General features: G+C 40.0%; 1 protein-coding gene across 3 annotated transcripts; it reads right to left on the minus strand.

Annotated features, from left to right (window-relative positions):
* Positions 1 to 289: 289 nt before the first annotated feature.
* cdip1 (cell death-inducing p53 target 1) lies at positions 290 to 27,753 on the minus strand. 3 transcript variants are annotated; one of them, XM_043711134.1, is made up of 5 exons: positions 27,680 to 27,753; positions 13,699 to 13,792; positions 11,790 to 11,927; positions 8,678 to 8,960; positions 290 to 2,843 (listed from the first exon to the last, which is right to left on the minus strand). In XM_043711134.1, the coding sequence occupies exons 2-5, from the start codon at positions 13,781 to 13,783 to the stop codon at positions 2,732 to 2,734; spliced, it is 618 nt and encodes a 205-aa protein (XP_043567069.1). In that variant the 5' UTR covers positions 13,784 to 13,792; positions 27,680 to 27,753; the 3' UTR covers positions 290 to 2,731. The 3 variants fall into 3 exon arrangements, with proteins under 3 accessions (XP_043567069.1, XP_043567070.1, XP_043567071.1); XM_043711135.1 differs by having other exon boundaries at positions 27,689 to 27,720; XM_043711136.1 differs by lacking the exon at positions 27,680 to 27,753 and adding an exon at positions 27,331 to 27,418 and having other exon boundaries at positions 11,790 to 11,876.

Genomic DNA, 27,753 nt, shown 5'->3' on the forward strand with positions numbered 1-27,753 from the left:
TTGGCTCAGGATTTCCTCTCCATGCACATTTAGCTCCTTTAATGTAAAAAAAAAGGACAGACTGCGGTTATGAAACAAAGGCATGCAGTGAGGAAAACCAAGGGCACAGATTCAGCAATGGTGGAATTGGATAATTATCGGAATAAACCACAGCATAGCAGCAAGAATAAGGCATTCTGCTCTGCTGTTCAATATGGTTGATCAACCAACTCCGTATCCTGTTCCTGCTTTGTCCCCATATCCTTATGCTGTTTAGCCAAGAAAAGATCAGAAGAGCTTCACATCAAAATTGTGCCATTAGCATTTAATAATCTCCAATGTGTATATACCCATTTCTACATGAGAATGCATGAACATGTACATTGTAGGAATGTTTAAACAATCAGCTTGTACACAAAAGCTGTCTCAACCAATAATGGTTTGAGTTACAGAAAATAGCCACTTGGCAATTAAGATATTTCCAGCATACCACCACTTTCAACCAGAACAAAGAATGCTTTTTAGAACAGATTTGCAAACATGATCATATCACTTAAAAGACCAAAGGAGATCAGATACAAAAGATGTTAGGACCAATAATCAATTTTTCCTGGCTCATTCCATGTGAAAGGTGATGAAGGCAAGTAAATGTTAGCTTTGCATATCTTTAAAAAGACAAGAATTCATGCAAATAGTGCAAAACAAATTACCATATGTTTGAGAATTTAATTATTTGTGTTACCATGTATGCTTTAACATAATTAAGCTTCAACTCAAAAGCTGTGTTACTTAATTACAAATTAGATTATTTTAAGTCAACCTATTTTTAAAGGAAATGTATTTTAGTTACCCAGGCAGCATCCTTGTGAAACAATCAAGATCTAATGCAGTATTAAGACACAGTATGAAACAATTAATTAAATCTCTCCCACCCACGTGGTCACCAACAAATCAGGATGACTAAAAACTGCAATTTTGGGCTAAATAAACAATTACCTGTTTTGCCTCTTTTCAAAACCAACAACTTTCACAAATGCTTTAACAATGAGAAGTGACCTACCAAATGACCCCCACAAAACATTCCATCTGAGAAAATAACCTGCATGGTATCCTTCCAATGATGCACTTCAATTGATAAAACACAATTGGAGAACTATTGGATGTATGTTTAGTTTGCTTTGATAACTGCTAGATCTTGTGACAAAGCAGGAAGACTGTTTTGCCCTCCTGCTGTTAGTCTTTATAGCAATCTGAACTGAGACAACAAAACTGGTTGAAACATGGCTGATATCTAAAACAATTTGTTTAACCATCAACAACCAATACATCTAATACTGACTACTTTTAATGCTAATTTGATGGCTAAATAACAGGCACATTAAAACACAAAGAACCAGATGACTGGCCGATGTGGGCTCTGGCTCCTGCTTCTTAAAGATAAATACATTTTATAATAAATGTCTTGTGTGTTGCCTCATTTGCTTTCAAAGCAGAATACGTTTTGTAACAAATCTCTGCAATTATAATGCTGGAGCAAAGTGGGAGATTCACATATGCTGCATTTAAGTTCTCAGCAAAGGCAATTGCAAGCTGCCAAAAATTGCACAAGCATCAGAGTATAATATTACATTTACATTCTGAATATATCAAGATTTCTGCTCTGTACAATGTTTCACAATGTTACTATAAAGAACATCAGGAAATCCTGGTACAGTTCTGTATTGTAACAGACAAAACCTCAAAAATAAAAAAAACTTCTATTGACCCACAAAATCTAAGCTCTGCATAATTAGTCATTCAAACATGGTAATTTTTAGAACCTCTGCTGTACACACTCCATCATTTGGGTTAAAAATGACGACTGGCTATCATTGCAATATAATTACAGTCAAAATCATTTGTGACAGTTTAGAACTTTCTGAACATTTGTTTAAAATTAGCAGTCTGGCAACAATCAACTGACAAGTATTAATACTGACATTTTAGCAAAACATTTTACTTCAAAAGTAAATACTGCCTTTCTAAAGCATGCCTTCATTGTACCATTCTCAATAATCTACAAATCAACTTTCAAATGTGGTGTTGAGATCTGTATCAGGATGGGTTTCTAAATAAAACTAAAACTTCAGGAGGATGCAAGTGTAAAATTACTCAAATGCAAGAATATTACAACAAAACACATTCATGCATATGATTCCATTAAGAGGCATTTGGGATGACAGACAAAATTATATTGTCCCCTGGAGTTTCAAGTATAAAGCCACATACCTGTGATAATTTCTACACAACATTTTAATGATTTATCAAATTGCATACTGAAAAATAAACAATGCATCACAAAAGTATCACTGTGGTGTGCAATGTTTTGAGCTAGAACCAGTTATTTTCCCTTAGTTTTTAAACACCATCAGCACAATGACTAAATATGCATATATAAATACTGAAAACCAATTGCCATCTTAAAGATAACTATGCACAGGTTTTGCTGTACAGGGAACTTCAAAAGTTAGAAAGATATTTTAGGTAGGGAATGACATTTATACTGTTTACACATAATTATACATAGGTAAATTCAACATAATATGTTCTGCAAGTAAGGCATTCACAGTTGCTTGAATTACAGCACAGTAACTGCTGTAAATATCACAATCATTTAGATTATTAGATTTAAATTGAACTAAAAAAAGTGAACAATTTAAGTTGGCTGTTTTAAACTTATTCCAACACTTCTTGGACAGGATCAGGATGTTTGTTAGCATACCCGCTTGTATGTGTATATGTAAGCTTTACAGTTTGGACAAGTGTGCATCACATCCTTCAGATCATCTATCAAGCAGGGGATTAAGCAGCATCCCAAGTCACATCTAGATTAAAACAAAAAAAAAAGTCTTTTAAAAACAACAATAACTTTGCAGCCACATTTCTACAACCTTAACTTGTTACAGGTCAAATTCTGGTACCTTCAAAAGGTAATTGGAAAATACAGGGCAATCCCTGTATCCGTGGAATCATTTTCCGCGTTTCAGTTACCTGCGGCTTCCTGCAGCCCGAACATATAAAAGGGAATGTTCCAGAACCCGGAGGCTGCCAGGAAGGTAGTTTCCCATTTAAATGAATGGGTTTGCTCCTATCCACAGGATGTTCTGGAACGTATCCCCGTGGGTACAGGGAGACTACTACATTGCAAAGACACGTTATCTGTTGCACCAATAAAGCTCCCACACTGGTTAGAACTGCAGACTAAAATGCCCAAGTTCAAAACAGATCCAGTTCCTTTTGTATTGTTTAATTACAAAATAAAATCACAGTGCCAAAACATACACAGAAATTTCTGGAAAACTCAAAGTCTGGCAATATCTGTGGATAGAAAGCAGAGTTAACATTTCAGGTCCAGTGGGCCTTCTTCATATAACAAAAAAATGCTAAAGATAGGGTGGGGAAGAGCCAGCATTGGGTGGAGATGGAGCACGGAGGGAAATAACAGCAACTGGGCAGACAAAGGAATAGGTAATGGTCAGCCTGGGAGAATAGGGGTCAGCTAGTGGGTGACGATGAGATAGTTATGGTAGCAGCCCATGTGATGGCAAGGCCTAGTGTGCAGGGATTGGAAGAAGGACAAGGGAGAAGGTGCTCAGGTCCTAAAATCATTGAACTCGATCTGGAGTCCTGAAGATTACAAGGTCTCCAGGTGGAAAGCAAGATATTGTTCTTCCAGTTTGTGCTGAGCTTCACTGGAGCACTGCAGCAAGCCAGATAAAGATTTTGGCCTCACACCAAGTGCTTTATTCTGTGGGCTTAGCCATATTACAAATCAAAAAACACAATATTGTGTAGTGTATTTGTCTTAAAATAAATAATAAGATTTTAAAAGGAACCAGATAAGATCCCACAAAAACATATGTCAGTGAAACCTAATGTTCAAGAGTCGGGGCACCAGACGCTAATTTAACCAAAATATAGTCAGATGTACAGCATGGAAACAGACCCTTCAGTCCAACCTGTCCATGCCAACCAGATATCCCAACCCAATCTAGTCCCACCTGCCAGCACCTGGCCCATATCCTTCCAAACCCTTCCTATTCATATACCCATCCAAATGCTTCTTAAATGCTGCAATTGTACCAGCATTCACCACATCCTCTGGCAGCTTATTCCATACATGTACCACCCTCTGCGTGAAAACGTTGCCCCTTAGGTTTCTTTTATATCTTTCCCCTCTCACCCTAAACCAATGCCCCTAGTTCTGGACTCCCCGACCCCAGGGAAAAGACTGTCTATTTATCCTATCCATGCCCCTCAATTTTGTAAATCTCTATAAAGATCACCCCTCAGCCTCCGACGCTCCAGGGAAAACAGCCCCAGCCTGTTCAGCCTCTCCCTGTAGCTCAAATCCTCCAACCCTGGCAACATCCTTGTAAATCCTTTCTGAACCCTTTCAAGTTTCACAACATCTTTCCAATAGGAAGGAGACCAGAATTGCATGCAATATTCCAACAGTGGCCTAACCAATATCCTGTACAGCCGCAACATGACCTCCCAACTCCTGTACTCAATACTCTGACCAATAAAGGAAAGCATACCAAATGCCTTCTTCACTATCCTACCTACCTGCGACTCGACTTAAGGAGCTACGAACCTGTACTCCAAGGATGTTAGTGGCCTGCTGCCTCACAGCGCCAGAGACCCGGGTTCAATTCCCGACTCAGGCGACTGTGCAAACTCCACACAGTCATTCTCCCAGTGTCTGCGTGGGTTTCCTCCGGGTGCTCTGGTTTCCTCCCACAGTCCAAAGATGTGCGGGTCAGGTGAATTGGCCATGCTAAATTGCCTGTAGTGTTAGGTTAAAGGGATAACGTAGGGGTATGGGTGGTTTGCGCTTCGGTGTACACTTGTTGGGCCGAAGGGCCTTTTTCCACACTAAGTAATCTAATCTAATCTAGTCTCTTTGTTCAGCAACACTCCCTAGGACCTTACCATTAAGGTGTAGAAGTCCTGCTAAGATTTGCTTTCCCAAAATGCAGCACCTCACATTTATCTGAATTAAACTCCATCTGCCACTTCTCAGCCCATTGGCCCATCTGTTTTAACCGGAGGTAACTATCTTCACTGTCCACTACACCTCCAATTTTGGTGTCATCTGCAAACTTGTTAACTGTACCTCTTATGCTCGCATCCAAATCATTTATGTAAATGACAAAAAGTAGAGGATACAGCACCGATCCTTGTGGCACTCCACTGGTCACAGGCCTCCAGTCTGAAAAACAACCCTCCACCAGTTCTGTCTCCAAATGGCTAGTTCTCCCTGTATTCCGTTCCCTAGGACCTTACCATTAAGTGTATAAGTCCTGCTAAGATTTGCTTTCCCAAAATGCAGCACCTCGCATTTATCTGAATTAAAATCGATCTGCCACTTCCCAGTCCATTGGCCCATCTCTCCAGATCCTGTTGTAATCTGAGGTAACCCTCTTCACTGTCCACTACACCTCCAATTTTGGTGTCATCTGCAAACTTGTTAACTGTACCTCTTATGCTCGCATCCAAATTATTTATGTAAATGACAAAAAGTAGAGGACCCAGCACTGATCCTTGTGGCACTCCACTGGTCACAGGCCTCCAGTCTGAAAAACAACCCTCCACCACCACCCTCTATCTTCTACCTTTGAGCCAGTTCTGTATCCAAATGGCTAGTTCTCCCTGTATTCCATGACATCTAACCTTGCTAGAGAGTCTCCCATGGGGAACCTTATCGAACGCCTTACTGATAGCATGTAAATGTAATTTATGGAATCACTGTTGGTAAATGCAATTCAATTCAGGAGTCTGCTGTGCTCCTTGTCGTTAAAAGGCAAATGCATTCAATAACAAAACTATTCATCCTAATTATAAAACATTACAGAATTCAGTTTGATATAACTGAAACTCAAATTGAAATTAAAATTTTAGTTGTTTTTACAAGTAGTAAAACATGAAAATATATTTTACATTCATCACATCACAACTGGGAGGTATGTAAATATTAAAAGATGTTTTTCTCAGGTTAAGCAACACTTAGCCATTTTCCTTCTACAAACTAATACTTAGGTGCTTCTCCATTTTGAGTGAGAGAATCTGACCCAAACAATCGTTTCCATGTAATACCACAAACATTTATTAACAAGCTCCTGGGTGACAAGAGACTCATGGTGTTAGCAGTAACCATAAAATCAGAGTTTGCTTCAACAATCTGAGAATTTCCCATTTTGTTTAGAAAAACCAGACACTCTCACAAAACAAATTTATATTCCCTCATATTTGGGGCAAGGTCCCAATATTTTAACTCTAAACTGTTCTAGCAACTATTCTGAGCCATCTAGGAATTACACAATGTGCCGAGTGCAAACTTGTCCACCCAGGATAGTACTTGCTTCAGCCAGGCATCTATTTCCTCGAAAAATACATTCTCGGACTTCAAGGAACGTATTCCACACAGTTATCTTGCAGAGATTTAAAAATAAAACTCAGTCTTCTTGTACAAGTGGGGGAAAAAAAAAAACTTGTATCCTTTGGACCTCTGGGTCAACTTGATTTTTAAAAGCAATATTCTAAGTTTATTCCGCTACACTATTTTGTATTTTTCTAATTATCTTAAGCTTAAGCTTCATAGTTTGTTGAAACAACTTTTTTAGGGGAGTCCCTTTCAAATGCAGCAATTTTTCTATTAACTGGCACCTATGGGACCAGGAGTGTGCCAGATGATCAATATTCCAGATAATCAAAAAAAGGTCCACATAACCGCAGTAAACCCTGAAAAATCCATGTTAAGACATCAACAAACTTCCTAAAAATCAATGTAATAAACACACAGTAAATAATAGAAATATACTGCAAGGGATATACACATCACCGTTACACATTAATCGGCACTTAATTGACTGGCAAAAACTAAGTTTGCTGTATTTTTTTAATCTTCCAAATTGGTTAACACTTAAGTGTTACTGATAATGTGATAACCTGTACCTGCTCTCTATGGTTTACAGAGTTAAGCAATTTATTTAAAATTAAGCAAAGTTGATGGTGGTCTGAAATGGTGGAGAAGCTCAGCACAACTGGCAGCATCTGTAGAGAAAGAAACAGCTGATGTTTTGGGGCCGTTGATAAAACATCACTGCCCTCAAAACATTAATGGTTTCTCTCTCTCTACAGATGCTGCCAGACCTGCTGAATTTCTCAAGCACTTTAGATATTACAATTTTTAAAAAAATGTTTTACAAGAATCATATTACATAAAATTTGACTTGGGAATAATAGACTCCTTTCATTTTATATGTTTCCTATTTTTTTCTATTTAAATGTATAAAACTAATTCTCTGCCTAGTTATACAGTTGACCTAAATGCATCTCCAAAGAGTGAGCAAGCCCAAAACAAGTCAAACTGGGTGAGAAGAATGATAATATTTCATTCTTCTTTTTCAGCTCTCTGCATGTCCATGGTGATTATTTCTGAAGCACTGTAAATTGCTAGGGTACTTTTTTTGTTAAAACAATGGGTAGGACATGGAAGCAGAACCAGTCTGGAATGGGGATAAAAGTCTGTGCCATTAATCTGATCCAACTCTCTAGTTGTCTAGCAAGCCAAGCGGTGACTGAAACCTGCAGTTAGTTATCATTATTAATCTCCTAGGTCTAATTATTTTGTTTGAAGTTATATCTCTCACCTCTGGAGAAGGCTGGAATGGGTTCAGGAGCTGAGTGACCTGAGCATCAATAAGCAATTTGCTACTAAGTAAGTGCCACTTGAGAGAACAGTTGCCAACCATTTCCATCACTTTGCTGATCAGACAGAGCAAATTAAAAGGTCTGGATTGTGTACAGGACATAACTGAGAAATTGTCTACACTGCTGGTTAAATGCCAGTGTTGTGGCCGTACTGGAGCAGTTTGGCTAGTGAAAAAGCTTGTTCTGGTGCCAAAATCTTCAGCACTGTTTCTTGATTAATTGAAATACCTAAGTACAGTGAAAAGCTTTGTTTACGAGCAGTACAAGCAGATCATAGTAAGCAAGGACATACAAACCAAAGAGTGAAAAATAAGATTAGACAGAGGCATACAAGTTACATCACACAAGGCACATGCTAGGTGAAATCAGTATAAGTTAGAGTCCATTCATCAGTCTAATAACAGCAGGGAAGAAGCTGTTCTTGAACCTACTGATGCATGTGCTCAAGCTTCTGTATCTTCTGCCTGACCAGAGGGATTGTGAGAAAGAGTTGCCAGGGTGGGAGAGACCTTTGATGTTGGCAATCTTTCTGTGGTAATGGGCTGTGGTAAACGGAGTCCATGGATGAAAGGTTGGCTTCTGTGATGGTCCTGGCAGGAAGTCAAAGACTGAAAATTGGTTTAATGGAAAGAACCTCTGAAAAAGACTAGCTACACTCCACAAGATACTGTTCTGTGACCAGTTCACTGCATCTACCAATAATTAGGAAAAAGGTGTACTGCTAAAGTTTTCAGACAATACAAAAGTAGCTGGATTAGTAAGTCAAAGCAGAGGACCAAAAGATACACTGATATGTCAGAAGAGTGGGTCACAAGTTTACACGTGAAATTCAACTCACCTTAATTCAGAGTTCCAGTTTGTGTGCAATTCTTTATAACCAAAGAAACCTCAAGAAGTTTCCATAAGCTTTCATTTCTATCATTCTTCTGTGGTAGTTACTTACCCCACAAAACAGCAGAAGAGGCAGAATAAAGTATTCAATAAGCCGACTTCATAAGTGATCTTAGTTGTAATGGTCTGCTGGCAGTGAGGGCACATGGTCTGCACTGGTGCAGCTTGAAACATTTCCCCTTGCAGCACTGTCACTGTTGTTGCAGCACCTGGGGGGACTATAACAGTTGCTGTTTGTCCAGTCTGAGGTGCATAGTGTCCAGGAGGGGGAGGATAGTGACCCGGGGGTACATAATGGCCTGGTGGTGGGTAATGTCCAGCTGTTGGATAGTAACCTGTCCAGGAAAAATGAGAAAAACAGAAAGATCAGTAACGTTACCAATAAATGTTAAAGGCAGCTCAATTTTTTATTATCTTGCCTTGCAAAAATGTGTTAATTTTAAAGTTTAAATAATTTGGTGTAAGCTCACTAAATCTCAAGCTGAGCTCCTGTAGCTCTTTGAACTTGTGTCACAATGCTATGTTACATTCATGCTTAGTACATAGATAATGTGATTGAGGTACATCAGAAATAGCAGTTTAAACTTGCATAAACCACAATGTTTTTTTTTAAAAAGTGAACAAAATGGACAAAACATTAAAATTCACATTTTGGTACCATTTGACATTCTATAATGTTCACTGACAGAAAACTCTAGGTCATTCTCATGCTGTTTCACTCATAAACTGCTGCTTATCATGATTAGAATATAGATAGATTGCCTATCAGAATTAATTTTCCACATTTCTGAAGAGTTGGGTGTAGCATCCAGGAGGATGCTTGGTTTACATCTGGTTCTAAATTTATGACTGGAACATAAAACCTAGATTGCACAGAACAGAACAGCAGCTTTATTCAGCAAAGAGTACCAGGAAGGTACATAATTCTTCAACTTCTCTCATATTTTAAAAATTATTTTGGACATCAAACTTTATGAAGGCTGTAATGTCTTGGGAAGCAGCACAGAAGAGATTTATTAGAACTGTTCCAGGGATGAAGGACCTGGAATTTCATTTAAGGAGAGAAAATTAAGGAGATTCATGAGAGGGATTTGAAATGAAGAAGGGTTTAGTTAAACGAAATAAGGAGAAATGATTTCCAACAGCTAACAGTTGGGAAGTGGAAGACGTTAATTTGTGAAGAAACAGAGGCAACATAAGCAAAAAAAAGTTACCAAACATATTGCTTGGTTTTGAATGCACTAGATATAGATGGATGTGGATTCCACACTAGCTTTTAAAAAAAAAAGTAATAAATATTTGAAGGAAAGAAAGTTGCAAGGAAAAAGAATGAAGCATGGGACAAATTGGACTACTCTTCTGGTGCAGCGGCTGGGATAAATAGCTGCATTCTGTGTTATAGCTGCATACTGAGTGTGTAACAGTTCATCTCGGAGCAAACTGGAATATTTAGTATTAAAATTTCCTTAATCAAGACTAATTCAGTTCTACAGATTGGTCACCATCTCGACCTGGCTTGAGACATTTTTGATTCAGTTTACATGGGAACTCTGCAACTTGCACCTGATTGGTTTGAGTACAATTCTACTACAACCAATCAGCTGGAATATTGCGAACTGTTTGGGGGACCCTTATCTTAGATACACTCGCAGTGGGGACAGTCTAGAGATTTATTAGGCTGATATCAGGTATGGAGGGTCGACCTTACAAGGAGATGTTGAATAGGTTGAGCTGATACTTGTTGGAATTTAGAAGAATGAGAAGTTCCTGTATTAAAACAGGACCTGACATCGTAGATGCAGAAAGGTTATTTCCCCTTGTGGGAGAGTCTGGGATCAGAGTGCATAATCTCAGAATCAGAGGTCACATTTTTAAGACAGATGAAGAGAAATTACTTTTCTAAGATTTGGAGATGCCAGAGCGACGCCCCGAAAGCTAGTGTGTTTCCAATTAAACCTGTTGGACTATAACCCGGTGTTGTGTGATTTGTAACTTTACTTTTCTAAGGGTAGTGAATTTGTGGAATTCTTTACCACAATGGTTGAGTTGTTAAATTCAAGGTTGAGATAGATTTTTTAATCATAAAGCGAATCCAGGGTTCTGGGGATAAGACAGGAAAGTGGAGTTGATGGTTATTAGATCAATTTTTATCCCATTGAATGGAGGAGCAGACTCAAAAGGGCTGAATAGTCTATGTTCTACAATCTACGCACCAGAACCAATAAGCCAATGCTTTCTCCACTGCAAGAAGAATAATGCAGGAGTTATATGTGGTTACTAATTTATTACTGAGAAGGCTGGATTTGAAGAGACACTGTAAATCACACAAATTTTAAAAATAGCATGGGAATGAGGTTCTTTTTGAAAGAAAACTTATTTAGGCCTATTAGCAAAAAAAACTGCAAGAACGTGTCAGCTTCTGCACAGAAATAGTGCTTACGTTTCAATTTGTAACCCTTCATCAGAATTCAGTTCTGCTTCTGCTGATACTGCTAGGCCAGCTATTTTCAACATTTTCTGTTTTTAATTTTACATGTAGGCCAGCTATAGGAAGAGGCTGAATAGGTTGGGACCTCAGAGGCTGAGGGGTGACTGTATAGAGGTTTATAAAATCACGAGGGGCATCAATAGTGTAAATCGAGCCAGTCTTTTCCCCAGGGGAGGGGAGTCCAAAATTAGAGGGCATAGTTTTAAAGGTGAGAGAGGCAACATTTTCATACAGAGGGTGGTACGTGTACGGAATGAGCTGCCAGAAGTAGTGGAGGAGGCTGGTACAATTACAACATTTAAAAAGGCATCTGGATGGATATATGAATAGGAAGGGCTTAGGGAGAAATGGGCCAAGTGCTGGCAAATGGGACTAGATTAATTTAGGATATCTGGCCAGCATGGACGAGTTTGACCAAAAGAGTTGTTTCCATGCTGTGACATGCTCTATGTCTCTATAACACAACATTGGATTCCACCAAACCAGTTGAATCATTATACAGGAAATACTTCTGATAAAGTTTTAATTGAAAAGCAAAACTGAACCTTTCACACCTTAACTCCGAATATCTACATAACGACCAGTATTGTTTCATATTTATGAAGGTCAGTTCAATCAGCTGTCTATCAGATTCACAAATTCAGCAATCATGCTAAAGTTTTTGATATTTAATTACCATGTGGTGGCATACCACCTTCTGCTGGTGTGTGGAGTGGTACAAATCCTGGTTGCGCCATTGGCTCATAAGGAGGTGGTCCACCGTCTGGTGGGACAGAATACCCATGAGTTTGAGTAGTCATGGGCGGCATATGCACTGAAGAAACAGGCAAAAATATTTCCACATTGTAACAAAAATACAACTGAATGATAGTGTGAATTATTATTTTGAGGTAACATTTTCTTATCTAAGAGATAATTGTTTATCCCTCCCGAGATGATTAAATTCTAGATTAGATTAGATTACTTAGTGTGGAAACAGGCCCTTCGGCCCAACAAGTTCACACCGACCCGCCGAAGCGCAACCCACCCAGACCCATTCCCCTACATTTACCTCATCACCTAACACTACGGGCAATTTAGCATGGCCAATTCACCTAACCTGCACAGTTTTGGACTGTGGGAGGAAACCCACACAGACACGGGGAGAATGTGCAAACTCCACACAGACAAATGCCTGAGGCAGGAATTGAACCCCAGTCTCTGGCGCTGTGAGGCAGCAGTGCTAATCACTGTGCGACCGAGCCACCCTGTCCAACTTTTTCTGTTTCACAGCTTCTACTTAAGAGTCATTAATAAAACAATCAGACAAAACTTGCATTTGTGAATGATGCTCAATTGCCTATACCTTTGAAAGGATGACACACTCAAAAATCAAGGTTAAAGTGGAGGTGCACACCTTGTAAAACAGGAACTCCTCCACTCTCTTCCCTCCTCAAAACACTTACTGATGCTGTTGTACACAACATGCAAAGTCAAACTATAGGATCAACATGCAGTTAACAGTCATTGTTCTGGTGAAACTGATGAAATCAAGATATTAAAAAGACAAAATAAATTCAATGGACTGTATCAAAACAGTACTTTTGATCCTTTAAAAATTAGACTTAGAAATCCAAAATCTTGATTTACAAGCTTCATTTACCAAAGAACAATTTCCTTAATTACATTCAATAATGTTTCAAACATTAAATCACACCATGTAAATGACTTTCAGGATTGATGCATTGTGAATACCGAATTGTTTTCCAGTGGTAGCTTTCTAGTTACTTGTTCTGCTTTTAATTCTTACTGCCTTTCACCTTTTGCAGTTGTCCACTCTTATACATTGTGCTATAACACTTTACCAGCTCAAGATGCAAAGGACATCCTAGGTGCAAAATGTCTTGTAAATACCAAATTTATATATGGATTACTATTCATCACATCTTTAAAAATCACTAATATTAAATATGTAATTTAAATACACAATGTGTTTGCAAGGTAAAGTTGCCATATCAAATTAATTTTGTAATGGATTTCAAATTGCATTGTTAATCTAACCTCATTTTCTGTTCCCTTTCAATATAAAAGTGATTTTTCAAAAAGAAAGAAAAGTCGATAATTCAGATCACACAAAAGTTCTGAAGTCTTAAAAATTTTGATGCAAATATTTCCACTAATGACGTTCAGCATGGAGACAGATTTATTCTTCAGATATCTGCAAAGTCCAAAATCCAGCACCTCTAGGACAGAAATCATGCTGAATTTGGGTCTTCCTCCATCTCAACCTTTCACTTTCAGCATCACAAGGAAGTATTTTGACTGCACAAAAAGCATTTTTTTTTAATACAAGTACTTTATGTCAAAAGATATTCTTATAATAAAACACTGTCCTATTCTCTGCAACAGTTTTGTTTTGACTTTTTGATTTACTGCCACAACAGTGATTGAAGTACACACCTAATAACTGACAAACTGTCAGACGTTTCACCTACGCTCACAATACTTTTGTAAATTCTGGTCTTCGGACTGCCCAATTTTGGGCAATATGCTTGTAACTTCAGTAAGTATTTTACAAAATATTTTAGCCAAAATATTATTTGTACCTGCTGATGGTGGCTGTCCTGGTTTCTCTTCAAGTAATGGAGCAGAAGGTCCCCCAGGATATGGAGGTGGTGGTTCTTCCGACATTATTCACCACTATCAATTTAAAAAAAAATCAGAGACCAAAATCTTATCAACTTAATTAACAAGGCTCCTAAAACTTGTGTAAATAAGCAAGGCCTTTTCTACCAAAATCATTCCATTGTGAGCACTCCTGCTAAATCTCCCCACAATACTTCTGCTCCAGCTTTTCTGGTCTATTCAGGTGTCAGACTGCTCCGACGAAGGGTTTGAAACTTTGTCGGTCTCTCTACAAGATGTTGCCTGACCTGAGTTTCTTCACCACTGTTTGTTTTAGATTTCCAGCATCTGCACTTCGTTTTATTGTAAGAAAAATCGGAGGTTATTCACTTTGGCAGCAAGAATAGAGAAGGTGAGTATTATTTAAGTAAAGGCTGCAGAAAGCTACAGACGGGGGGATTTGAGAGTTTTTAAATCCATGAGCCATAAAAAGCAAGCAGCCAAGTTTAGCAGATAATAGAAAAGACAAACTGAATGATTGTCTTTATTTCAAAAGGAAAGGGAAGAGGACTTGAAAAGAGAATATAGGGAGTTAGGTTGGAAGCGAGACAGCAGGACGAGCAGAGTAGTAATCTCAATTGCTACAGGTGCCACGTGCTAGGAATAGAGAGCAAGTGCAGATGAACACGTAGCAGCACAGCCATGTAGGAGGGAGGGCTTCAAATAACTGGATCATTTGGACACCTTCTGGGGAAGGTGGGACCTGTACAAAAAGGATGGGCTACACCTGAACTGGAAGGCACCAATATCCTGGACAGGAGGTTTGCTAGAGCTTTTCAGAGGGGCTTTAACCTAGATTGGCGGAGAGGGTGCTGGGAACCTAAGCTACAGATCAGATAATAGAATATGTAGTGAACAGCCAGATACTCGTGCAGAGAGTCTGTGAGGAGGGATAGACACTTGATAGGGCAAAGGTGCAGTAGGTGGGATGGGTTGAAGTGTGTCTACTTTAACGCAAGTAGTATCAGGATTAAGGCTGATGAATTTAGAGCATGGATCAGTACTTGGAACTATGATGTTGTGGCCATTACTGAGACTTGGAAGCCAGAAACAAGAAAGGAGCAGTCACTTTATTCGGAGCTTTCTACAGACCTGCCAAGAGCAACAGAGACACGGAGCACCAGATTGGGAGGCAGATTTTAGAAAGGTGCAGAAGTAACAGGGTTGTCATAGGTGACTTCAAATTCCCTAATAATGATTGGAACCTACATAGTTGAAACAGTTTGGATAGAGCAGTTTTTGTCAGGTGTGTCCAGGAAGGGTTCCTGATGAAATATGTCAAAGGCCATCTAAAAAGGGGAAGCCATGTTGGATTTGGTGCTTGGCAACAAACCATATTAGGTGTCAGATCTCTCAGTGGGAGAGCATTTCATTGATAGTGATCACAACTTCATAACCTTTATGATACTCCTGGAGAGGGATAGGAGCAGACAGTATGGGAAAATATTTAATTGGGGGAGGGGGAATTAGTGCTATTGGACAGGAACTGCGGCATCTAAATTGGGAACAGATGTTCTCAGGGAAATGCAAGACTGAAATGTAGAGGTTGTTTAGGAAGCACTTGCTGATAGTGCTGGACAGGTTTGTCCCACTGAGGCAAGGAAGGGACGGTAGGGTGAAGGAACCTTGGATGACAAGGGATGTGGAACATCTAGTTAAGAGGAAGAAGCAAGCTCAGGTTGAGGCTGCAAGGATGTTTACAAGATTACAAGGTAGCCAGGAAGGAACTGAAGAATGGACTTAGAAGAGCTAGAAAGGGGCATGAAAATGACTTGGAAGGTAAGATAAGAAAAACCATAAGGCGTTCTACACTTGTGTGAGGAATGAGAGGATGGCCAGAGTGAGGGTATGACTGGTCAAGGATAGTGGAGGGAACTTGCACCTGGAGTCAGATGAAGAAGCAGCGGTTCTTTTGAATACTTTGCTTCAGTATTTACTACACAGAGGGACGTTGACATTTGAGAGGACAGCGTGAAACAGACTGATATGCAAGAACAAGCTGATTTTAGGAAGGAGGACGTGCTGAAAAGTTTGAAAACATTAGGACAGATAAAGCCCCAGGGCCAGACGGGATACAAACTAGGTTCTACAGAAATTAGGGGAAAGGTCTGTCGTGCCTTTGGCACTGTCAACTGAAGTAGTGCAGATGACTGGAGGGTGGCAAATGTTACTCCCTTGTTCAGGAAAGTGAATAGGGTTATTCCTGGGAATTACAGACCAGTTAGTCTTACGTCAGCAATGGACAAAGTATTGGAGAGGATTCTGAGAGATACGATTTATGATTAGTTGGAAATCCATATAATTTGATTACAGATAGTCAGCATGGCTTTGTGAGGGGCAGGTCATGCCTCATAAACCTTATTAAATTCTTTGAGGATGTTGATGAAGGTGGAGCAGTAGATGTGGTGTACATGGATTTTAACAAGGTGTTTGATAAGATTCTCCATGGTAGGTTAATTCTAGAAAGTAAGGAGGCATGGGATGCAGGGAAACCTGGCTGTCTGGATACAGAATTGGCTGGCCCATAGAAGGCAGAGGGTGGTGGTAGATGGAAAGTATTCAGCCTGGAGCTCGGTGACCAGTGATATTCCGCATGGATCGGTTCTGGGAACTTGGCTCTTTGTGATTTTTTTTATAAATGACTTGGATAAGGAAGTGGAAGGGTGGTTAGTGAGTTTGCCGATGACATGAAGGCTGCACATTGACAGGATGCAGAACTGGGCTGATAAATGACAGATGGAGTTCAATCTGGAAAAGTATGAAATGATTCATTTTGGAAAGTCGAAATTGAATGCAGAATACAGGGTTAAAGGCAGTATAGAGGAACACAGGGATCTTGGGATCACAGATCCCTCAAAATTGCTAGCCAAGTTGATAGGGTTGTGAAGGCGGCGTATGGGATGTTGGCTTTCATTAGCTGGGGAACTGAGTTTAAGATCCGTAAGGTTATGCTGCAGCTCTATAGAGCCCTGGTTAGATCATACTTGGAATAGTTTGTTCAGTTCTGGTTGCCTCATTTTAGGAAATATGTGGAAGCTTTAGAAAGGGTGCAGAGACGTACCAGGATGCTGCCTGGACTGGAGGGCATGTCTTATGAAGAAAGGTGGAAGGAGCTAGGACTTTTCCCACTGAAGTGACTTGATAAGGGTGTATAAGATGTTGAGAGGCATAATTAGAATGGATAGCCAGATACTTTTTCCCATGACTGAAATGTCTATCACAGGGGACACAATTTTAAGTTAATTGGAGGAAGGTTTAGGGGAGGTGTCAGGAGTAGGCTCTTTATACATAGTGGTGGGTGCGTGGAATGCACTGTCAGCAGTGGTAGAAGAGTCAGATATGTTAGGGACATTTAAACGACTCTTGGATAGGTACATGGAAGTTTGTACAATGAATGGTATGTAGGTTAGTCTGATCTGGGCACAACATCGATGGCTAAAGGGCCTGTACTGTTCTATGTTCTATGTTCCAACAGAGTATAGAATGGAGGTTGTGCTAAAACTATACAAGGCATTAAGACCCGAGCAGGAATACAGCCAACAGTTTTAGGCACCTTAATTTAGAAAAGATACACTGGCATTGGAGACAGTCCAGAGAAGATTCACCAGGCTGATATGAAAGGTTGAGTAGGTGGGACCCATGCTTACTGGAACTTAGCACAATGAGAGGTAACCTTATTCAAGCATACAAGATTTGTAGGGGTCTTGACTGGGTATATGCAGAAAAGATGCTTCCCTTGTAGACACAAAGTCTGGGAGTAGAGGACATAATCTCAAAATAAGAGGTTGCAGATTTATCAAAATGAAAGTGAATTTCTTCTCTCAGAAGGTAATATATTTATGGAATTATTGTTTGCAGAAAATTGTCAAGGCTGGGCTGTGCATATTCAAGGCTGAGATAAACAGGTTTTTAATCAGCAAGGGAATTGGGTGGGGGTGGGTTATTGAGTAAAGGAAAACAAAGTTGAAAATGAAATCAGCCAGGATTTCATTGAACGGTGCAGCAGATGGGCTGAATGGCCTAATTGTGCTCCTAAAGTGATAGAGCTAAAGTTCTCACCCTCGTGCTCAAATCTTTCCATGTCTCTTGCTTTCCAGTTCTGTCTCAACAACAGTCTCCATACTCTCACCTCTGAGCTCCCTTTGTTCCACTATAGGTGACTGGATTCACCTTCACCCAATACACCTCAGATTAGAGCAATCCTTCAGTATTGACCTTTGTGAATCTGACTTGAATACATAATTTAAGTTCATATTTCAATCTCTTTTCACCCAATCTCCTACTTCTCCTCCACTGAGACTTCCTTCCTCTCAATCACTTCTAATAGCACTTCAACTTGACTCTTCACATCCTCCAGCCTGACCATACTGCAGTCATCCACTACAGATCACTTCTTGACTGCACCGTTGCAAAGATTTCAACAGATTTAGACTTCCCTCTGAGAAACGTCATCTTTCCTGTACAATTCGCAATGTGTATAGCAAAAAAATTATAAAGTACCTTTTGTTATTCTCTAATTAGTATTTTTGTCATGGTAGGAGAATGACATTAATTGTACTAATCAAACAGCAGAATACTGAGGATGCTGGAAATTGGAAATAGAAATAGGAAAATAATGGAAAAGATTTCAGCAGGTCAGGCAGCATCTACACAGAGGAGTAGTTCCCAATGTCTTTCCTACTGTGACCACATTTCAAGGCTTGAAAATTATTGTTCAGGGAGAGAAACCCCAGGAGGGGGACTGACAGAAATTGGTCATTACTGCTTTTGAACACATGACCTCTGAATTTTCAGCTCGCAACCACACTTGGGATCACAACGCCCTATTTGGAGATGCTCTAGTGTAGACGGTGCAACAGAGATAAACGTTTAGGTCTGTGGTCCTTCACATTATCACAGCTCAGATCTAAATTTGAGTTAATTTCAGCACTTTCTTATTTGGTATCATTATAGTTTATTTTACATAGATGGATACAAACATCCATAATAGAGACATTAAAATGGTGAATAATGTGACTTAATGCTATTGCTCAAATACAGGAATAAACCTTAGAGGAGAGGATGTGCATCACTGCTGTTAGTTGCAGAAACAAAACAACTTGAGAAAAAAACTGCATTGGTGAAACAATATCTGACAAAAATACCTGAAATGAAGTGTGGACTGAAACTACGTAGGAATTACTAACTAATAAGACATAAAATTTTATGTGAAGTCGTGTATCTATGACAACAATGCTATCAAGTAGCGTAATCAACTACGTGACGAAGACAACACAGCAACCTCAAATGAACTGATAACTTGTTTAAACATCAGTCAAAGTGCCTGAAGAGGATCACCTTCAGTAGTTACTGTGTTATCCATGCTGAGAATCACCTCAATTGAGGGATAGTTTGTAGTCCCCGATAATCACTCTACCTGTAAGCATATAGAATACAGACTTCCTTTCTGCTATTAATGCAGAAAAAGCTCATTAGGTCACGTAAAATCAATTAAGTTTGCTAACCCCTCATCAGATTTTAATAGGTATGGGACAGAGTGGGTGGAAACAAACTGTTTCTCATTCGTGTGGAATTTATTTTCAAGGTCAGTGGTCGAGGTTGAAACTATTGTCAATATTCAAGATTAGATTGATGGCTGAAGGAAAATGGGTTGAAAGAATTTAAATGGGGAACTATTAGAACTATGTGCTTGCAGAGAATTTGAGCTTTATATCTATTAGTTTTTAGAAATTAACATTTTATGAAGATATGATAGGGTGGATGGGAGAGTTGGGAGAGAGAGGAAAGCACGTGTGGACGAGAGAAAATTTGTTTATGAAATTGTTCAGGGAATGTATGAGAAAACTACTTCATAGTTCTACAATCCTATTTAGCAGAATGAGCTGAATTCTGTTTCATATTTTCTGCAGAGAATGTTATAAGATAGATATATGGCAGAAAAGCGCTGAAACCATTCCAATTCAAACATCTAGAAAAAAAATTTCTCTGCAAACTCCTTAAGCAACCATCCAAATATTTAGCTGCTTTTTCAATGAATTTAGTTTTTTAAGAAAACATTTCTTTCCCCAGAATACCATGCAAACATTTAGCAAATTGGAAATTTTATCAATGAAGGGCTTTTTTCTGCCAACAAACCACCTGAATTTGAATCCATGCACTGCCTTTCTGCCCCACACTTTGATTTCAGACCCTTTGACTAAGTTAATTTCTATAGCATCTTGCTCTACAAAACCTGTAAAACATCAACCAAACTTGTGTACCAGCTAGCTATCACTTTCTGCTTCTTTAATTTTCAAGAAATATGCATTCCCTTCCACAGTCATTAATGCTTTTCATTAATTTCTAAACCTGCCCATCAAAAACTCTGCAAAACCTAATTTTTAATCAGCAGCTTTCACTCTAAAAAACACTTCCAAATCCTGTTTTTCTTTACCCCCCACATAAATATCTGGAGGCCTTTGACATAATCATGCTAAGTGCAAGGAATTAAATCTTAAATCACATCTCAGTCATGAAGATTTGGTTATTCAGCTATTCAGAATCTTTACAACATGGAAGTGGGCCATTCGGCCCATTCAAGAGCACAACAACCCTCCGAAGAGCATCCCATCCAGACCCACCTTTTCCCATTTCCCATAACTAATCCAGGTTGATGTCTGCAGATGCTTCCGTAGGCAGGTGCTGAGAAAGGAGATATGGCTGTGGTAACGAGTCTGCTTCAGAATGTGGCTGAAGAGCTTCTGTGCAGAGGAGATGACCTGGGGTGTGCAGTGAGAGAGGGACTCACTGAAATCTTTGTAGAGAGAGGCAGAGAGCTTCTTCAAGGAAGGCATCCTTGTAAGAGTTTTCTTTACCCCCCCATAACTAATCCACCTAATCTGCACATCCCTAGACATTATGGGCAATTTAACACAGCCAATCCACCCAATCTTTGGACTGTGGGAGGAAACTGGAGCACCTGGAGGAGACCTACAGAGACACTGGGAGAATGTGAAAACTTCACTTGAGAGTGAAATTGAACCCAGGTCCCTGCCACTGTAGGGCAGCAGTGTTAACTAATGCCAACTGTGCCACGCCATGGAGAATTTTAAATTCTCAACAACTTTTGGTTCCATATTATGAAAACCCACTTAGTATCTCAATAGTTGTTGAAGCAAATTGTAATAATTGAGGTATGGTATGCATAGTTTTTTTTTTAAAAAGCCCTATGCAGCACAGTAAACTTTCTTATTGTCACGTTTAAAGAAGGTCAACCTGCTCTTACACCTCCAGGGCAAGTGGGGCTTGAATTTGGATTGCAGATAGGGACATTTTCACAGCACTATAAGACCCCACAAAATAATTATTATAACTGTTAGACTACAGGGATACTTCTATACAAACTGTCCACGTAACAAGGTTCAGGTGGTTAATTAGCATGTATCAACACATTTGCTTTCCATGGTCATGCATATGTAGTTACCTCATACAGCAAATTGTTTTTACATTGGTTCGTTTGTGCTCTTCTTCCTAGTACATTTAATTATTTAAAAAGTTACAAATGGTACAGATCTATTGAAAGCGTGACTTCTGCCACAAAACAATTCTAAGTGTAGTGCTAACATACATTAATATTTGCATTGACAAAATCCAAGCTAATTTATATTGCCAAGGATGATTAAAACATCCAAATATTACACAGACATGTTTAATAAAACTTGTCTGAATATATTTGCAAGGAGGAGAAAGTGAGGACTGCAGATGCTGGAGATCAGAGCTTAAAAGTGTGTTGCTGGAAAAGCGCAGCAGGTCAGGCAGCATCAAAGGAGCAGAAGAATCAATGTTTCGGGCATAAACCCTTCTTCAATCCTGCGCTTTTCCAGCAACACTTTAAGCTCTGAATATATTTGCAAACTACTACTGCATCAGAAGAACATCAATTCCAGCAACTTTACTGTTTTAATTCCAAAATCTAGATTCTGAACAGGCATTCCGAAGAGTCTGTTTCTGTTTCTATTCACAGCTTTTGTGTACAACATGTACCATTGTGCTGAAGAAAGTATACGTCTGTCAAATATTACACCGAAGGATGGCTGCATTTTCCCACTCACCCACCATTTGCCCCCTCTCCAAAAACAAGAAGCTGCAGTCATTAAGAAAACAACCTGCTTTCACAGGTCTGTCATATTTATGGGCATTTTTATCCATCGGACAGTTCTTTTTCAAGAATGTGCAATTTTATATAACACTAGTAAATGCATGTGAACACCACTACCTGAAAACTTTCCTGCAAACTTCCCTCCAAACTACTACACGATGGTGTGTTGAAATTAAAATTGCTGTTTCTTTATCATCACTGGATCAAGATCCAAGGAGTTCCATTCCTGACAGCGCTGAGTGCATCTAAATCAAGTGAACTGCTGTGATTCAAGAGAGAAGCTCACTACCACCTTCTCAAGGGCAATTAAGGATGAATGAATAAATTCCTGAAACGCATTTTCTTTTAGTTGATTTGAGTCACAGGTTTGGAATTATCCAAAGTGGCTTTCTAACTTGCGTCATCGCATCACATAATAATTACATCGTGCTGGGGTCGGGAACTGATGTTCAATCCAGTGGATGGGATAACAAACATAATCTTGACGCCATCAAGGACAAGGTAAGTGTTTGTGTAATTGTGCATATACTGGCAAAGAGAGGCAATTGATTTACAGAGCAGGAGGCCATTCATGGTCTGTAGACAATCCAGTCAGTCCACGATCCCGACTCTCTCCCTGAAAGTTTATTTCTTTTGAAACGGCCATCCAACTTCCTTTGACCATCTCAACTTCCATCACCCTTATGGACAGTGGTTTCAGGTTATTTGCACTCACTGCTGAAGAAATCACTTCCTCACAATCTCCATGCATACCTTGTACAAAATCTTAAAAATATGAACAAAGTCCTTACAACATCAGCTAATGCAAACTTTTCTTTGTTTATAGGATCTAAGCCAATTGTCATCTGGTACACCTACATCAAGTCTTCATTCTCCTTTACGAGAGAGAATAAGCCTACCTTCATCAATGTAACCTCGCAACTAAGTTTCCAAATCTCTGGAATCCTCTCACATTCTCTCTAACGTGTTACAGCAGAACTGAATGCAATGCTATTTGTTGGCTAACCAAAAGGTTTTTGTATTCAAGATCCCTACTTATGTAGCCCAAAATGACATGCTTTGCTAACCACTCTCTCCATACAGCCTGTCAAAGATTTATGTATAGCTAGGCCCCTCTGCCTCAAACACACTTTAGAACTGGGCCATTGAGTTCACATTGCCGCTCCATATCCCTTCTGCAAAAAGCAACAAACCCAGCAATTCCTTTGGCAAAGACAGTCTTATCACCAAGAGCCTAACATGCCATACTAAAGGTGATGGGATTACTCCCTCATACTCTATGCAACAAAGAATTAGATTAGATTAGACTACTTACAGTGTGGAAACAGGCCCTTCGGCCCAAACAAGTCCACACCGCCCACTGAAGCGCAACCCACCCATGCCCCTACATGTACCCCTTACCTAACACTACGGGCAATTTAGCATGGCCAATTCACCTGACCTGCACATCTTTGGACTGTGGGAGGAAACCGGAGCACCCGGAGGAAACCCACGCAGATACGGGGAGAACGTGCAAACTCCACACAGTCAGTCGCCTGAGGCAGGAATTGAACCCGGGTCTCTGGCGCTGAGAGGCAGCAGTGCTAACCACTGTGCCACCCACAATCTTGACAAGGAAGCAGCTCTCATTGTCATTCCTGACATAACCCTGCAGGAGTTGGACAGCAAGCCTACCATCGTAGAATGCAGCATTTCCAAGTATTCCACAATCTAATTCTTAATAATGGAGTTTACAATTTTACCAGTGACAAAGATCAGGCTAGTGACTGGTGTCTTGTCAATGGTAAAGCCCAAGGAAAGATGGCATTCCACCCAAAACAATCAGAAGTGGAAAATCAATATGGCCACGACACAGAGCTTTTGTCTTTCTGTTGAAAGGAAAGGGCTGTGCTTCAGGATATTCATGGTACAAACATTGTTACCTTGTACAGAAGTTGGAGTGGGGGAGGGGTAGAAATTACAGACATTAACAATTACCAAGGTTTCTACTTCCAAATACCTTCCCAAAAAAAAACTTACTAGTGCCTAACATTTTGCACACTCTGGCAACACGTAGAGTTTCAGTGCAGTTTCAGAGCTGGTAAAGCAACTGCAAATATGATTTCCTCATTTTGCCAGTGACAGGAAACTCCCATCAATAGAGCAGGCAACACCAACGCCTCTGACCTATTAATGGAGTCAGCCACCTCTACCTGTACAGAAAAAAAGTCCTCCTACGCACCATTGTCTTCTTACATACAAACATATATAGCTCCAGTTCAGTTATGATGAAGCAACAGATGTTTTCAAGATTAGCAACAAGATAGAGCAGGACTGTATTCTTTATTTCAATTAATTCATGGGTTTTGGGCTTCGCAAATTTGGCAAATATTTATTCCCAATCCCTCGATTCCCTGAGGTGGTGGTGGTGAGCTGCCTTTTTAAATTGCTGCAGCTCTGGCACATTCTCTCTTGGGCATATTATTCACCATGTTGCTATTGTACATTTTCAACAACTCAAATGAAAGCATATCTTTGCATACCAGAACTAATGGCAAGGTATTCAACTTGACAATTTAAGACCCTAGTTTAAGAGGGGCAGAAGGAAATTACAGGACATTTAGCCTGATCTTGGTCGCTGGTAAGATTTTAGACTCCATTATTAAGAATTAGATTGCGGAATACTAGGAAACGTGTGGTAAAATAAGGCTGAGTCAGCACTGCTTTGTCAAGGGGGCAATCATGTGTGATATCTGTTAGAATTCTTTGAGCAATTTACAAGTAAGTTAGACAAAGGAGAACCAGTGAATGTGATCTATTTGGATTTCCAGAAGGCCTTTGACAAGGTGTCATTCAAGGCTGCTAAATAAGAGAAGAGCCCATGGTGTTAGGGGCAAAGTACGGCACGGATAGAGGACTGTCTGACTGGCAGAAGGCAATGATGACAGGAGTCTTTTTTGGCATGACAGCCAATGACGAGTAGTGTTCCAGTGGTCAGTGGTGGGACCACAAATATTCATGTTAAACATTAATGATCCAGGTAAAAAAACTGAAGGCAAAGTTTGCAGATGACAAAGGTAGACAGAGGGGCAGGTCATGTTGAGGCTGCAGAAGGAACAGGACAGGTTACAAGACAGGGTAAAGAAGTGGCAGATAGAAAATAATGCAGGAAAGTAAAATGTTACACTTTTGTGGGAAGAATAGAAGAGTCGACTATTTTCTGAAGGGAAAAGGCTTTAGAAACACAAGGTGACATGGCAGTCTTAGTTCAGGATCCTCATAAGGTTGACATGCAGGCTCAGTTGGCAGTTAGGAAGGCAAATGCAATGTTAGCTTTCAAGAGGTTTAGAATACAAGACCAGAGATGTACCGCTCCTGGAATGTTGCGTGACATGCTGTGATTTTCCAGCACCACGCTTTTGACCAGAATTATCAAGGCTATAAATGTCATGTCAATATTGTGGACCAGCAGTAAATTAACCATAAATACAAAGTTCATGTTCTTAATACTGTCCTTTATAGCAGCAAAGGCAAAGAGGACTCTCACAAGGAAGAAAAGGCACTGAACAGTTGCCTTCCTCACAGCCTCAGACTAATATTGGACATCCCTTGACGAGAGTGTGGCGACTATAGAAGCACAGATGCATGCAGGGATCCCCAAGCTTGCCTTTGTTTCAGTACTGACTCAGGTGACTGAATCATCACTTCTTCCTGCACCTTTCTAATTTCCATGCAAATGTGCTCATCTATCCATCTCATTATATTACTTGAACAGACTACAGGGTCATTACAGAGAGATGACTGGTGGTGGTTCAACCTGAGGGTCCCCACACCTCTGGCAAGGGGACAGGCTAAGAAAGAGAGTACATCATGGCAACCTCAGCCAGTGCAGGAAATGAACCAATGCTGAGCTAACCATCTTCCTTAAGTTGGATGTCTGTAGCATGCCCTCAGAAGAGCAACTGTACCTTTTTTTGTTTTTCAATATATTCTGTCCAGGGCAATAGCATCCCTATCTACTATACCCTGTCTTGCACTTTTCAGATAGTGGAGAGACACTAGTGGAGATTTCAGCACAGCAAGTTTTCCTCAGACTTATTGATGAATATTTTATTCACTTATTTATTTTAACCTGCACTGAACAAATTGGTTGCTGCATTTACCTGAATATTGAGTATTTTTGACTAACAGTCACTAAGTAATTGTGATTTTGGAATAAGCATTAAGGGAATGCAGAAAAATGTTGATTTTAACTAATCACTGATTATAACCTTGATACACCCCATTGTTTTTTTGAAAATATTTAACACTAAAATCTACTAGGATAACCCTTTCACTTTAGTTTAGCTTTCTAAAAAGACAGTTTTAATCAAACAAAATCAGACAAAATCATACAAAGGCGATTGACTAAGGAGTGTCTTTAAAAGAAAAAGGGCTGTTTAGTGAGGTTAATCAACTTCGTGCTTCTCAACTAAAAACAAACACCAATCAATGAGCAATTAAAAACTTTCAAAAAGGATGTGCAAGAAATTTAGTCATATCTCATGGTGGAAGGATGACAGTTGATAGGTGGGGGTAGAGGGGCTTAAATTGCATTAAAACTTTGAAGCTGAAAGATAATTTGATCCTCTGAAGTATCTGGTATCCAGTCTGTAAAACAACTTAATGAATCAAAATAGATAATTGCTTATGCCATAAATCTTTTACAACCTTTAAAAATAAAACTTCTTATAAACATAAAAGGACAACCATACAAATTAGGTGTTTAAAACAAGACATGAGTCCCATGAAATGCAACTACTTTAAAACCAAACAAAACCTTCAAATTCAACTGCAATATTCACAAAAACAAACTATTTCCCACACAGGATACTGCAATTCGACATGTGCAGGTACCTCCAAATGTTACAATCGTGTGCACATCCTCATCTGAAAATGGCAGGTAGTCAGTCACCCGAGGTTAGATGGGAGGCTCGTTTTTTTTATTATTAAAAAAAAAAGCTATCCTGAGATTCTAAATTGGCTAGAAACAGATATCGTGAATATCAATCCACAAGCAAATTCAGTACCAGCAAAATGAAGAACTGTGCCAAGTTAAAAGGGATAATGCCCTCTTGAAAAGTACCGGGCAGACTTTTAAGAAACATTTGCAAATGACCAATTTTGCATTGCTGTGGTATCAACCTCACATTACATTACATTACATTACATCCAACATGTGAAACACTCCAAGTGGAGAATTTGGCCAGAGGTGCTTTTTCGCTCGGCTCAGGATTCGTTTCTGAAAAATTCCACCGTTCCTCCAGCATTAAAACCGATTATTCAGCAAGAGCCTTGAACCGCTAAACGCAGCTACACTGCTCCTGGTGAAGGAAAGCCGGTTAGAGTCACTGGGGGGGCGGCGGGGATCATTCACCTCCCGCTCCCTTCCCCTTACCCCCTTGGTCTCAGTCGGCAGGAGGAGGAGGAGGAGGCCGGAGCCGCGGGGGCCTCTGGGAGTTGTAGTCCAAGGGGCCCCGCTGCATCCGCAATAAGTGACGGGTGAAGCCGGGGCTGGAGGACTACAACTCCCACAGGGCACTGCGAGCAAAACAATCACAACAGCTTCCAGCTCCTCGGCGAGGCGGCGGAGAGCCGCTCACTTCGGATTAACGGTTCATTTCCTTTTAGAACTGCGCCCGGGATCTGAACGAGAAGCAAACGACACCCTTTCCCCCTCCCCTCCCCGCGAAAGCCACACGCAGTTGTTACAAGACCGCGAACTGTGCGGGCGAAAGCTGCCTCACCGGTCGGACCTCGAGCCGCTCTCTCCTGCCCTCAGCGTCCGAGCTCTGAGGCGGCGGAGGGGGGGGGGGGGGGG

Source organism: Chiloscyllium plagiosum, chromosome 21, assembly GCF_004010195.1.
Source record: "Chiloscyllium plagiosum isolate BGI_BamShark_2017 chromosome 21, ASM401019v2, whole genome shotgun sequence".
Classification (NCBI taxonomy): Eukaryota; Metazoa; Chordata; class Chondrichthyes; order Orectolobiformes; family Hemiscylliidae; genus Chiloscyllium; species Chiloscyllium plagiosum.

What these genes read in the sequence shown, in the direction of transcription:
- cdip1 (XM_043711134.1), bottom strand. Translation starts at nt 13,783, where the DNA reads ATGTCGGAAGAACCACCACCTCCATATCCTGGGGGACCTTCTGCTCCA. An exon ending in AGGACAGCCACCATCAGCAG is followed by an intron (nt 11,928 to 13,698) that starts GTACAAATAATA and finishes CTGTTTCTTCAG; the next exon opens with TGCATATGCCGCCCATGACT. An exon ending in AGGTGGTATGCCACCACATG is followed by an intron (nt 8,961 to 11,789) that starts GTAATTAAATAT and finishes TTTCCTGGACAG; the next exon opens with GTTACTATCCAACAGCTGGA.